Source organism: Sylvia atricapilla, chromosome 16 (genome assembly GCF_009819655.1).
Source record: "Sylvia atricapilla isolate bSylAtr1 chromosome 16, bSylAtr1.pri, whole genome shotgun sequence".
In the NCBI taxonomy this organism is placed as follows: Eukaryota; Metazoa; Chordata; class Aves; order Passeriformes; family Sylviidae; genus Sylvia; species Sylvia atricapilla.
Window position 1 is genome coordinate 8,688,640 of NC_089155.1, and position 14,553 is coordinate 8,703,192.

General features: G+C 44.8%; 1 protein-coding gene across 1 annotated transcript in view; it reads left to right on the plus strand.

Moving 5' to 3' along the window:
* The first annotated feature begins 189 nt into the window (after window positions 1–189).
* LOC136368549 (peroxidasin homolog) overlaps window positions 190–14,553 on the plus strand; it is a 44,063-nt gene continuing 29,699 nt past the window's right edge. Inside the window, exons 1-2 of the mRNA XM_066330835.1 lie at window positions 190–665; window positions 9,921–9,992. Coding sequence (XP_066186932.1) covers window positions 502–665; window positions 9,921–9,992 — 236 coding nt within the window. The 5' untranslated portion in view covers window positions 190–501. The remainder of the gene's footprint in view (window positions 666–9,920; window positions 9,993–14,553) is intronic.

Consider the following 14,553-nt stretch of genomic DNA (forward strand, 5'->3'; position numbering starts at 1 on the left):
GCTTCTTTCCTGAAAGTCTTACAGCACAATACATTTGATAGGCTGTTAGATAAGACTCTCACTTTAGTTTGCAGAGTGTGCTAGGGCAAAAATAATTGACATAAAAACCTTGGCCCTGGGTCTTTTGCATCCCAGCTCAGCCCTGGAAGCACAGGGTCGGTTTTTTGGTTGCTGTCCATGGAGGTGCACTCTGCTTTCAGACAGATGCCTGAGGAGAAGGTGAGGAGTTAACTTGGCTGTTTAAAAGAAGCAACAAGGCGAAAGTAGACCAAAATGAAGAGTTTGTATTTCAGCGCCACAATTAGCGAGGGGTGGGGACAGTGTGATCTCCAGTGATGTGCAGAATGGCAGAGAGGGTGGGCGGTTGGACTGTCAAACTGCCTTAATTTAATTGCAAACACATGCTGATGAGTCCCCTCCTCCTGGACCTCGGGGCTGGGAAACTTTTTTTGTCAGCTCCCTGCAGCTCAGATTTGAGGCAAATACGCTCCAGCAAACACCATGCTGATCAAACCTTCGGCTCTTGGAGGGTTTTTATATTTTCTCCTCCTGCCTGGTTTCTCCTGCTCCTGCCCCAGCCGCTGCCTGTGCTTCAGGACTACAGTGAGATGCATGCATCTGATGTTGGAAACCATCCCCGAGATCCCGCCCCAGACAAACATTCTGTGAGTAACCACTTCATTTTCCTGCCTTTCTTACCTGCGTGGTCTTTAGAAAGAAGGGGGGAAAAAATGAAAATCAAGGCCAAAGGCATATTTTATTCTCTTTTTTCCCTGCAGAATTATCTGCCTCAAGAACTGTTTTGTGTTTTAAAACACAAAACAGAAACTGCTTCTTTTGGCATCAGTTAATTGCTAATGGGACAATCAAGGGAATTGAAAAGTTTAATGAGAGTAATTCCAGGACTAGCACTGGAAGACAGTTTTGGGGAATCAAAGGTCAAAAATGTTAAACTGAGCTTATGGAAAGGATTTGTATATGGGTGTAGGGGAGAGAGGAAATAGAGCAGCTCAGGCTTTTGTCTTCAGTGACATGAACACTTTCCTTATATATACAACACCATTTCAGTACTGCTTTTCCACTTTCTACTTCAACTGTTCAAACCAAAATTAAGGCTTATTTGGAAGGTAACAACTGTGGTAACTCACAGATTCCTTGAGAAATAAGAAGGTGAGAGAGCTGGTGGTTGGGTCCATTCAAACAGGAAACGTGGAAGAAAAGGACATTGAGTGCTTGGAGACTCCTAAAGAACTCTTACTGATAGGTGCAGAAGAGTACTTCCCTGTGATTCTAAACTAATCCTGAATTTAAAGGTGTGTTTAAGGTGCAGTGACATGTGACAAAATCCTTCCCTTCGTGCTACTTTCATCTTGTCTTGGATGACCCTTTTTCTGTAAGTAGTTGGAAAGACTTGTCAAAAATGAATCTTCCTTCATTTTTGAGTCAAAAATACTCATCCTCCTTCAACTGCTGCCAGTTGCAAAACTTTTCCAACGTGAGTTTGAGCAGCAGCTTTTCCCTTTGCTTACAACGAACTCAATTTTATCTCAGCTGGCATATCCATGCCAGCATTTCTCCCATGAACATCTCACTAATATTGCTACTGCATTTTCTCTGCTGGCAGCCAGAGGAACATGCTGTGGCCAGGATGCTGGCATTGGACTGCTGCCATCCAGGTTTGCTTTGGTGGGTGGAGACCACGGAGGTTCTTGCATTGGTGGCCCACAGGATAAGATCTACACTTGCAACAGCTGCCAAAGCTTTCTCACTGCCTGGGCTGGTGCTGGAATGATCCTTCTCAGTGTGACCTGCTCAGTATTTGCTCACAGGGCAGTGCTTATGTGCTCTTACAGTAACTTGCAGCATCTGACTTCTCACACTCTGACCAGTCTTTTTGTCCCCCTTATTCCCCTGCATCTTGAAATATTAAAATAGTTAAAATACCCTGACACTGATTTTAGCAACGTAACTTGCTCCTCCTTGTTTAAACCTAGATTTTATTGAGGAAAAGTTGTGTTCCATTGGCTGAACTGAGGTATTTCTGATATCATTGATGCTTAATTCCTGTTCTCTGAAATGAGGCAACATTTGCTGTCACAGTGGAGCCTGAGTGTGTTTCTGCCAGAGATCCTTCGAGTGCAGAGGGAAGGAAGTTCGCTGTGTCACCAACTCTTCCCCAGTTCTGGAATGGTGTGGTTCCAAGCTCCCTCTGGCAGCAGAACACTTCATTCTCTGCACCACCTTGAATGAGAAACTGGCTTTTAAAACAGTTAGAGAAATAGTGTAGGTGTGAAATATAAAAATCGCAATATTGCAAAGGAAGGTGACTTCTCACAAACCAGTATTTTTTAGGGTGATTTATCCATTTGATCCTCTTTTACTATTGTCTGCATAATTATAAGCAAACCGCACATTGGAAATCAGAAATCCTCATAGACATAAAGGCAGATGAGCCTGGTGAGTGCTCTCTGTTGGCAGATCATGGGCCTTTGTGTGGCAAGTAAGAATCCTGACTGTCTGGCTATCTTGAAGATCTAATGTGTGCAAATGCATTTCCCAGTCAGCATCCCATTTATATCCGTTATAAATAGCATTAGAATAATAAACTTTTTTTGAATTGTGGAAGATCAAGGAATGCTTCTTAACCAAGCCCTGACTCCTCCAGCTTTTTTGGTATGTTAGTGTTTCTCCTGGGAGAACCCTTGTGTCAGACTAAACATTTGGAATTATAGCAAGAATAGTCTTGATCACGGAGTTATTCTGAGCAGAAATTGTGGGATTGGGATATTTTCCACAGTTAATCTTTGGTGTGAACAGGACTGAGTCTGTGCCTGCAGCTCCAAACACCGATCCCAGGCTCCAGCTCGGTTCCCTTGAAGAACAGCTGCAGTTTCCAGATGGAGTTTGCTTTGAAGTTGGGAGTTTGGGACTTTCTGACCTCCGTGACTCCATGCCACCCTCTCTAAGGATTTTGGAAGAGTGGGGAAGTCTCCTAGCTGGCACAGGCTGTGCTTCACCATTGGCAGCTGGCCCCTGGGGCTGCAGCCAGCTCGCAGCACTCGGAGCCGCCCATCGCCTTCTCTGAGCGATGCTGGGATTGGCATCAAACCAGCTCCAGGATTGATGAGCTGTTACTGGCTCCTTTTGGGTCACCATTTCCCTCCTCCCTTCCCAATCCCAGCTGGGTACAGCTGAGGATCTGGCCCAAAGTCTGGTTTTAGCAGTAGACTATTTGTCTTTGGTAATGGAGTCTGCTCTCTTTATCCTGAGCAGAGAATGGGATGGCAGGGACAACTACACGGTTACAGATAAGCCATAAAAATTCATGGTGTAGAACTGCAAACGTAGTTTGGCTGGTGTCTGTTCAATTGGAACACGATTATCCAGATGTGATCTGCTGGTTACCGCTGGGATTCAGGCAGTTCTTCCAGCCAGCAGCCCAAGGAAGGGAACAGCTGTGGAACATACACTCCGAAAATTTCAATAGGTCTTTAACCTCCGCAGCCATTTGTTCTGCAGTGTGACATTTAAAACAATAAACTTGGAAACGTGTGGGCATGAGTAGAAGAAATCCATGGAAAGAAGTTCCCCTCTGGCTGGCAGCTAATGGATTGCAATCCAATTATCCATGGGTTATTCTTCTTTCTGCATTATGCAGGGCACATAATGAATGAGTACTGCTGGAGAAACGTAGCTGAGGGCACGGGGCAGGATCTGGGATCTGAACACATCGCTGGCATGAACTGAAGGTGACCCAGTTGTTCACAGACCTGGTTGCTAATTGGGCAGTGTAAGCATGGCCAGCTTGGCAAGTTTTGTTTCCTTTCCTCGTTGTGCTTCTTTTGGTGCCTGCTCAGTTCCTCTCTTGCTCCTGCAGGAGGAAGGCTGGAGTAGGGCAGGGTGTAGCTCTCTTAGTCTATTAGTGGACACGTTTTGAGAAGGAATTTTATACATTTGTTGGGGAAAGGTTTACTGAGCAAATGAGTTCTTGGAAATGCTGCTGTGTTTGTGGTCTCCGTCGTGTGTTTTGGGTTGAAGAAGGGATTACTCATTTCCTCTGTGTGTGATAATCTTATATGCAGCCATTAAATGCACACCCACACATTCTGCATGTGCCAGGTAGAATCTCTTTCTGACCTCTTTCACTGTTGTATTTAATCCTTATTAAACCTTCTAGAGGTGACCAAGAATTTAATGTTCTAATTTTAGAAGTCTCTTCATTGGCAGAAAAATGAGAGGGGGAAGGTATTTCAAATATATTTCCTTTTAGAAATATTCCAGCATCTTTTGATGGAAGCATCCTAAGTCTTGTGATAGTAGCAACCTTGAGTGTTTAAAATCCTGCTTTCCCTGAACTTCCCAGTGCTTCAGCATCTGGTTCCCACTTGAGTATTTGTATTCTTGTTGCTCTCACCCTGTAGGGATACCAGGATTCTTTCCTGTGCTCTTTAAAGAGAAATCAGTATTTTTTTGGTGAAAGAATCTGTCTGTATTCTAAAAACTTTAATGATCATGCTCTTAAAAAAGTGGAAAACTGACACTTAAGCTACATAAGACCCAATATTAAAGTGTTTATTTCACTTTCTCTGAATCAGAGTCAGAACACACTTCAGGAGGAGGGAAAGTTTTCTTCCTTTGATGTAGGCAGTATGTTGGATAGATGGTGCAAAGGAATTATGCATCAGCTTAAGAGAGTCATGCTGCCAGGAATGCCCAAGAATAGACTCAGCTGCTTTGGGTAGAATCCGACCCTAATCTTCATCCCACTGCTAATAAATAATAGCTCACATTATCTAACATTGATGAATTCAGCATCTTCTTATGTAATCTTCCTACTTGAACATGTGTTCAGGACCAAAACCATATTTTGGAGGTATTCCTTGTTCCTGCCCTTCCTGGAAAGAGCTAAAGGGATGCCAGGTGGTATTTGAAATGTTTCCACCAGGAATGAGGCACCAGCAGATCCCCCCTGCCCTGGCGTGGCCTTTCAGGCATAGCATTCCCACCAGCTGACATGGACAGAAAAAGTGAGATCAGACCAGCTTGGTACACTGGCTCCTGGATTACGGTCAGGTTCCTGCCCCAGCTGACGCAGAGGGAGCCCTTTTGAAAATCTGTTTGTGGCAGCTGAAATCTTAAAAAACCAGGTTCAGGAATGCCTGTGGTAATTTCTTAATTAAAATCTAGTGTTCCTGAGTCTTCAATATGCGTGGTGTGGCAGTGCAGCAGGGAACCACAGCCTGTTCTGCAGAGGGAGGATCCCTGCAGCTGCTTGCTCTCCACTGTTTCAGCCATGATCCCATCACTTCATTTCCTCGTATCTCTATGCTCAGCATATTTTCCTTCTTCTTCACTCTTTGAACAATCAAATCTTGATGTCTTAAGCTGGTAAGGCCCAAAATAGCCAGGACTTGGAAAACCTCCAGCCCTGAGCCTCCCTCATCTGCCTCACAGGGCTGGCAGGGCTCAGCTGTCCATGTAAGGGTTTCTGGGATGAAGGCTGTCATTTATTAAAGCCACTTGGGGACTTATGTGGGACAGGGACATTCCTGACTTGGGGAGCTGATGACAGTGGGTCTGGAAAACTTCATTTCCATCTCAGCAAGGCAGCTTTCCCTTCCTGCCAGGACTGGGGTGGTTTGGCAGGACTGGAGAACCTGCAGAGCTGACTCTGATGATGTGCAGATAAATGTGGGGAATGAGCATCTTTATGATAAATGTCCTGGCTCTTCTATATTGGAAACTTGACTTATGGGATATTTTTAGGATGTGTTTAGGATGTCTTTCATGTTCTCCCTTCCTCAGGAAACACTGGGAGGAACTTCAACACCTTATCTCTGTAAAAGCACCTTTACTCTCGGTGTCATTGTTGGTAGTGATTGTGTGGCTGCCACTTTCTGGGCAGAACCATCAGCATCACTGCTGAGCACAGGGTTGGGAACACAAAGGATTCTTCAATGAAACAAACCCAGTAATTTCCATGGAACTGCAGTAAACCGCCTCTTGTAGCTAATTATCTGCTTAGTTAACATAGTAATACATGAGTCTGTGAAAGCCTAAATAGATTAAACAGAAGTGGAAGTTTCTTGTAAAAGCCATTGATTGCTTTATATCCTAATCACTGATAATTATTTAACACAAGGCTTGCAGTTCTGATTGTTCTGATAGCAGCTGAGAGGCTCAGACAGATTTGAGTGCCATTCTGTAAACACCCAGTTCCCCATCCATGTGCAAATTCTGGCGTTCTTCGTAACCTCTGTTAATAATTCCCAAATTCAGGAAAGGTGACTGATTTCTACAGCAAATCCTGGAGTATCCACGTAGTCCTGGTCACTTTCCTGTCAGAGCATGAGGGTTTGGTGAGATTTGAAGCTGAGCCAGTCCAACTGGTGTTGTCCAGAGGGATCTGTGTTGGAGGATGCTGCTGTCCCAGGCCTCTGCTCTGTGTGAAGGTAGAAGAGGATCCAGAACCCTTTAGCAGCAGCTGCTCCTTGTAGAAAAGTCATTTGTAAACCCAGGCTGCCATCCTTGAAATCATGGGAGAGAGTCAAATCACAAAGGATTAATTTTTTCCCCCATTTTTCAAATTCCCAGGTGGAAAGAAGGGGGCAGGAGGGAGGAGCCCAGCTGCTGGAGCTTGGGGCAGCTGCGAGCGGCTGCCCTGGGACAGGCTCCGCGGTGGGTCCCTGGAAAAAGCACATTTGTTCCTGAAAAGAAACGTAAATTTCCAGAGTGAGTGCCCTGGGAATAGAGAGGAACAAGCGTTTCTGTGTGAGAGGAGACAAACTCTGCAGGGAATTTTCTCAATCAAACACATGCAAGCCAGGGAATTCCTAGTGCAGCCCTTCCCTGCTGGCGATGCTTCAGGCTAAAGTGAGGTCTGGAGTAAAAACGCTAAGGATGAGCCAAAGTATTGGGGTTTTTATATGGTAAAGAAGAATTACTAGGTTCCTCTGCATGCCCAGGGGCTTCCTTGGCTGTGCAGGGACATCATCACTGGTCCCTTTTACTGCTATCTGGGGTACAGGGAGCAGAACAGGCTGGTCCATCCTCCAGGGCAGGATCCACCTGCCTAAACCATGTGTGGCTAATGCCTTTCTCACCTGAAATCCACTGGGTGTTTTATGAGCCTTGCTAATTGAGATATTTTTATAAACCCCTGAATCTGCAGTTTCAGTCAGTGACTATTTGCCCTTTCTGTTTGTAGCAATTTCCTGTCGTAGTTAATTGTATCTATAGTTAAGCAATTTCAGTTCTTCTCATTGTCATGCTTTCTAGACTTCATATCATTCCCATTGCTTTCTTTTGGATTCTCTCCAGTTATTTCACATCATTTCTTGAAATGAAGTGCTCAGAGAAGAGATGCAGTATTTCTGTTCCATTTTTGTTTGTGGGGAAAGCTGCTGCCATTGTGATAGAGAGCAAACCAAAAAGAACTTTCCAAAGGACTGAAATGCAGCTGGGGTCCAGAGAATCATCTAAAAACCTTACCTGGAAGAGAAAACAGAAGAAAAACTAAAATATTTTATTAAAATAGTAAGCTAAGCTTTATGACATGATCCTTGGGGGTGGTGTAGTTTAAAATGAGCTGTAGTTCTATGTGGTTTAAAGGACTGTAATTGTCCTCGTTCATTAAAATACTCAGAGACTTTTTGTCCCCACCTGCAGCCTGTGACCCGAAGATGGATTTTACATTTGCTCCCTGCTGCCTTCCCTGAACATCACCAGCTCCAGCCCTGACCCCTGTGTGTTCCTCCCATGTATTTGTAATGTTCCCTATTACCTGCAGCCAGCTGCCTGGATTAATTACAGGGCCCTTTACAGCCCCCAGGGCAGCGGGGTTGGTGTTTGTGCACTGCAGGGCATAAATCAAGTTTGCATTTCTTCACCTTTTTCCTGGTCTAGTCTTTCCTGGTCTCCTTTTAACGAGGCTGTAGAGAAGAGGCAGCACGCTGTGCTGTCACTGCTGCCTATGTTTAATTGAGTTTGGCTTTATGGTGGCAGCCATTGCCTTGGAAAATCCATAAAGGTGCCCTCAAATTCACATTTTTGTGAATGGAAGTCAGGGAAGAAGGATATGGAACTCCCTCCCAGAAGAAGGGCAGGACATGCATATTTGAAGCAATGCAAGCTGAGCCAAGCACACCTGAAAATGTCAGAGGTGTGAAAATGTCAGGGACTGCAGCTCACAGTGGTCAAGCAGAGAAGGTGAATTACAATTAGAAATATTGGATTTTTTAAATATTGTGAAGCTGTGTTTCTTTCTGCCCTCTTATTCTTCTCTGTGCAATATTTATGACTAAGAGAGGTTAAAGATTTCTTTCTATATTAGACTTTTGAATCCTTTTGTTGAAGTGGAAAAGTTAAAGGAAAAAACACAACAGAAAAAACAACTTCCACTGGCCCGTGTGCTGTTCCATGCAGTGATAACACAGGGGTAACAAGGCAGAGATTTGATATTTCAGTATAATATAAGTAAAAATGCCTTGCATTTTCCACGTGAAACTTAAGAAAACTTATTATGAATTTTTTAGCATTGAATGACAACATTTTGCAAACTGTTAAGCTAAAGAAATGTTACATCTTGGGGCGATGGTTTTAAACTGAAATAAGTCAGGTTTACATTAGTTATTAGGCAGAATTTTTTTTACTCAGAGGGTGGTGAGGCCCTGGCACAGGGTGCCCAGAGAAGTTGTGGCTGCCCCATCCATGGAAGTGTCCAAGATTAGGTTGGATGGGGCTTGGAGCAGCCTGTGGCAGGGGGTTTGGAATGAGATGAACTTTGAAGTACCTTCCAACTCAAACCGATGTGTGATTCTATGAGTCCATGATCTTAAAATAAAATCAGCTTTACTCATTGTGCAGCCTCTTCCTGAGTACTTGCTCCAAGCTGTTTCAGCCCCCTTGGATCCTCACTGTCAGTTTGGGGTTACCTGCAATGACTGCCCCTCTTTCTAATTTGAATTTTGTATCTGCCACAATTCTCATTGCTGCCTGTCTCAAAACAATTGTTGCCTTTGCAGCAATTTGTCGAATCCTTGTTTTAAATTCCGCCTCCAATTGTGACTTTACCACCACAATGGGCAACTTGTGCTTTTTGCCTCTTAAAGCAAATGCCCTTAAAAGGCTGCCTTAAACCAGAGAAATAGCTGTGTATTCCCTAAATGTGACAGATCAAGTGGTGCAGGAGAAAAAAAAATCCACTTTATTGTGTGCTTTGGACAGAAACTTGCAGCGATCCCTGTTTGTCAGCCTTTTGTGACTTGCTATAATACTCTGGGCCACGCAAGGTGCCAAATCAATGCACGTTCCCTATAGAAGTGTTTCTCCTTGGTTAAGCAGGTTAAACCACTTAGCTCCTATTTCATTATCCCATTAGCAATCCAAACCCCATGTTTTTGGGTTCCAAGCTGATGTAGTTCCATGGGCAGCCCTTGAAATTTGCCAGAATCCCCTGGACTCCAGTAATTCTAATTGAAGTTGGCACAGATTTGAAAAGCAGGCAGCGATAAGCTGTTGTAAGTCTTGGAGCATTGCAGAGCAAAATGGGAAATTCTTATTATATGAGGTTATTTGAGCAGATTTAACCATTTTAGGGCAAAGATGGTTTTAGTAGGGAGCTAAATTATGGGTCCATATGATGATGTGTGCTCCTCTACAAATCAGGGTGAGATGCAAGAGTAATTGCACATGAACATGGGGTGTTTTGCTGCAGACTTTTTTCTGGTGTCATGAGAATGATCCCTTGAGTCCTTTTAGTGTCTGGTTTTCCCTGCAGTTAGAATAAAGAATTTTCTGACTGTAGGCTTGTCCCAGCTACTGGATGAATTTGCAGACAAGAGCAGACCTCAACCATTGTCCCCACTCCTTCTCCACTCCCTTCCCTGGGCTAATGACTTGTTTATATCCTCTGCTTTTAGAGATTTACGCTTCAACCACATCAAGGAGATACAACCTGGAGCCTTCAGAAGACTGAAGAACCTCAACACACTGTAAGTTGTGTTAGTATTGTCCCCTAAAATTACTTAAAGTTGGCCTTGGGCTTTTATTTATTTCAGTCAAGTTGTGCATATCCAGGCAAAGCTTTAAAATTCCCTCTCCTTCACCCTGAATCATGTTTCTTACCTTTTTTTTTTTAATTTAAATGTTGTTGATAACTTTCATTTTTCACAGTTAACCATCTCTTTTTAGAAATAAAATATGGTAAGTTCTAGCACTGACTGAGGATGTTTGAGCCTTAGAGTAGCCCATGGAAGGAGTTCTCACCTGGGATCAAGACAGTGGAGGGATGGATTAAAATCTTCTTCCTTTCCATGGTCTCCTCTAATGCATGAATCACATCAGTTGCAGTGTGTGAATTTGACTGAGCATCCTCCAAATGCCATCTTTCCCTATGTCTTGCCCTAAAAGAGGAGTTACCCTACTCCAGGTAGGAATGGGGGTAGAAAGCTGCCCCTCCACCCTTGTATCCCACTCTCACATCCCTGCACACACTGCTCCACTAACCAGCTCCTCACTCTTCCCAAAGGAAATCCTGGGAGCCTGTGCTCCTTCTGGCTGCTGCAGGGCTGAGGGTTTGGAGACAGATCTGAGTGCATCTGCACCCCGTAGCCAAGGAGCTGCAAACACACCAGCTCCCAAATCAGAACCAGAAGCTGTGTCAGCACAGCCCTGTGCTGGATGCAGTTGGGCTGCTGAGACTCAGAGCTAATTATTTGAGCTGTGACATGGTGCTAACAGCCATAGGATTCCCAGGTCCAAGCTGGAATTCCTCAGTGAGGCAAAGCAGCTCCTTTGAGAACCTGACAGATGTTCACACATTCATGATCCCAAATGGTAACAGAAAGTTCAGGTTGTTTTTTGTTGCCTGGGCTTGAGTGATCTGAAGTCCCTGATCCTGTGAAGGTGGCAGAGCTGAAGGAAGGCAAACCTGGGCAATAAGGCATTCAGTCAGCTCCAAGTAGTTGTTGGGAAAGTGGGATTACAGCAGGACTTTATTACTGAGACCTGCTGAAGTGTTATCTTTGAAAAATCAGCATTTGCCAAAGATTGTTGCAGTCTGTGTGTGGGACTGAGTGGCCATGACTGCAGGATGCTCCAGAGTACCCTGAATAGGTGGTCAAAAACTTTACTGACACTGATGCTGTTCATCCAGAACAGCCCAGGTTAGTCCCTCAGACAGCACTGTGTGGGATTAATTGCCAGAAATAATAGAGAAGAAAGGATGCTTTGGATGGATTTCTGTCATTTGAGATAGGGTCAGATACAACTAGAAATAAGAAAAAAATATCTAGAGAGATAATAGAGTCTGAGTCTGTAGGGTTTTGTCTTATCACAAAGCTCTGCTGAGGCCTTTTGATCTCCAGCCCTGCTCTTCCACCCCTGGGCTCTCCTGAGTGGAGGAAACAAAGGGTTCCAGATGATGTCATCTCAGTGTGATGCAGGCAGATGTTTGGCAGCAGCTCCCAGGACCACCAGGCGAGTTTCAGCAGAGCCCTGGGGAAAATGAGGATGCTGGCAGGGCTTCACTGGGAGAGATGCTCCACCCAACCTGCCCAGATTTGTAAGGGGTCCCAATTCCTGCCCTGCCACCACCTTGGACTGGAGAGGTCTCTGACCTGTGCAGGACTTTTGCTTCTGTCTTCTGAGTCCTCCTCTCTGTGTAGAGGTAGACACAGAGGGAACCTGACTGAGGGGGAAGGACCTGTCTCTCTCTAACACCATGAATTTCTCCAGTTCTTTTTCTTTTCTGTTTCCACACTGTCCTGGACAGATACCTCAAGGACAGCAATAGGCAGGAATGGACCCCCTGACACCCCTGATCTCATGGTTGAGGATGCCAGGGAAGAAAGAACCATGTGTTTTCAGAGGTGGTGGGCAGACACTCCTGCTTTCCTAAACAATGTCCTATGGCCACTGTCAGAGCTGGAATACTGGACTAGGTGAAACACTGCTCTAACAAAATGCTGCATATTTATCTTCGGATTCTGAAAATCAACCCGATTCACCAAGGAAGCCTTTCCATTTAGACAGTGCTTCCTAGGCTCAGTTGTATTTCCTGGGCTGGCCAGCAGACTGGAACACTCAGTTCTAACTACACCTGTAGTGTTAACTCCCATGGCTGAGGAGCTTGATAACTGAGAGAACCTTGGACCTCACACTCCTGAAGCAAATTTCTCTCCAGGAACTTTCGTTTGTCCAATTCCCACATCAAAACTGACAAGAGCTGAAGAATTTGCTGATGTTTCTTAGACAGTAAATTTTGCCTGAGGACTTAGAATTTCAGGTGATAAAGAGAATAAATCCTGTAAAATCCCTGAGAGACTTCCTGGGAAAATATGTCCAGAAAATTTGGAGTGAGAGGTTTGGAGGATAGAACAGCTCAGGTTCCACGTGCAGAGCACTGAGCTTGAAGCTTTCTGCCACTGAATTTAAATAAATCTTCCATAAGCAAATAAATGTTTTTTAAAAGAGCTTTTTTCCACTAATGGCAGAGGAAGAGCAACAGATTCTGGTGAAGCTTCTGTTCTCCATCTCCTTTAGGGCAGGGTGGCTGTTCTGTGTCCAAGTTTGACAGTTTATAAACCACCCTGAAAAGGAAACCTTTGTAGCCTGTGGTGGATGCAGGGAAATGATTTGAGAGCCTGACAGGAGAGGAGCCTGTGTGGATGTCCAGTGGGGCTGTTCAACAGTTCAAACCCTCCCCTGGCTCCTCTCTGCTTTCCCCTGCTGTGGGAGATTTGATAAATCACACAGCACTGCTGCAGCATTAAAAACAGGAGCCCTGTTTGTGGAAGAGACACAGTCACTGTTTGCTTCCAGCTGGGGACTCCTGGTACAGCAGTTATCCTAAATCCTGCACCACTGGGAACTTCTTTGGTGGCTATGTGCAGGTGGAGAAGTTCTCTTGGGCTGAACATCTCAGAAAGGTGTGAGATTTCCTTGTCACCTCCTAATGGCTCTGCTCTCTTCCCATCTATGCAGATGGTGCTGTGCATTTTTAAACTCTTGATATGTCACCTTGGTAAAAATAAATTAATGAATAAATAAATAAGATTTAGGGTAGCAGGGAGAGTGAGGCAAAAAACCCCCTTTGTATGCCATCCACAACCCCCCCAGCTCCAGGCCAGCTGTTTTGCTGCAGTTTGCCATCACTTGCTGCAAGGCTGAAGCCAGTGTTAGCTCAGAGCAGGTGCTGGGCTGTGGGACAGAGAGGAAACTCTGTGAGCCCATGGTGAGGCACAGCCTCTCACTGCAAAAATCCAGTTTTTGCTCCTTGAGGTCATTTTTGGGTGGGGATGGATGATGACACCCCTGTGAGGGGTGACACCCCTTCTCCTTGTGTGTTCCCCCAGGATCCAGCACTGCCCTGTTAACCCGTTCAGTTCATTGCTGGATTTTCAAACCACAGCCAAAGCCATTGCTGCTCCTTGGGTCTCTCCAGCACCATCCATAGAAATGTCCAGCCCAGGGAACAAAGTGTTTTCACATCCCCAGAGTGTATTTTACTCTTCCTGAGGCAAGAGCACCCTGGAGAACAGGGGACTATGGAGACCACATTGCTGGTGCCTCTGCCTGGCCCTTTGCCCTGTCACTGCTCACATCATGTTTCTCTTTCTGCCCAGATGAGAACAAAACACTTCTGGTGAGTCCTGCAGCTCTGCTTTAGGTGCTGCTGCTGAAGTCTCAGGGTGGACAGAGCAGTAACGTGGAGTTTCTGTCTTTTAGCCTCTAGTAACTCCTGAGAGAATGTGTTCCTGCCAGCAAGGAGGGGATGTCACGGCCTGCTTGGATCTCAGAATAAAAGTTTCTCCCTTAAATATGGGAAATGGCTATTCCAGATCATTCTGTCAACACGGGGGAATGTGTGGTTGAACATAAAACTCACTTTTTCTCCCCCTCTAACTACACTACATGATGATTTCTATTACTGGCGTGAGGAAAAAAAAAAAAGCTGTTTTGTCACAATGACTGTAGCATGTGGTTTGTCAAATGAAAAGAGGAAAGAGAACATGGTTTGAGTCTGAATTCTGTCCTGTCACATCATTTAATACATTCTTCAAAATAGAAAACCACTCATTTAATGCAACTTAAGCTTGTGCCTGGCAACCTGTAGAGAGGGTGGGGAAGGAGAAAGGAGAGGCAGTCAGGACATAAAACAGAGAGGAAACTGAATGTAAAATGTTCTCTTAGTGAATCTGGGCCAGATCTCACGGCACTTGTATATCTCAAAGGTCCCAGAAGAGTTTTGCAGGAATAAAACCTGTGTGATTGAGTTCTCCTACTCGTGTGGAGTCCAGGGGAATGCCCCATCCTATTGCTGGGAAATGTGCTTCTGAAACTTTTAATTTAGCCTGTTTTGCTACAGATAATGTGCTTAAGATAATGATCTTCCCAGCCTCTCTCTGCCAGAGCATTTATTCCCAACAAATCTGGGATCTCAGCTTTCAGCCCTCTAAGGGGAGCAGGAATTTGGGCATTTTTGCTCTGGGTGGCAGCTGGGACTGATAGCCAGACCATGCCATGCCAGGATTTTTGCACACTTCTCTGCCT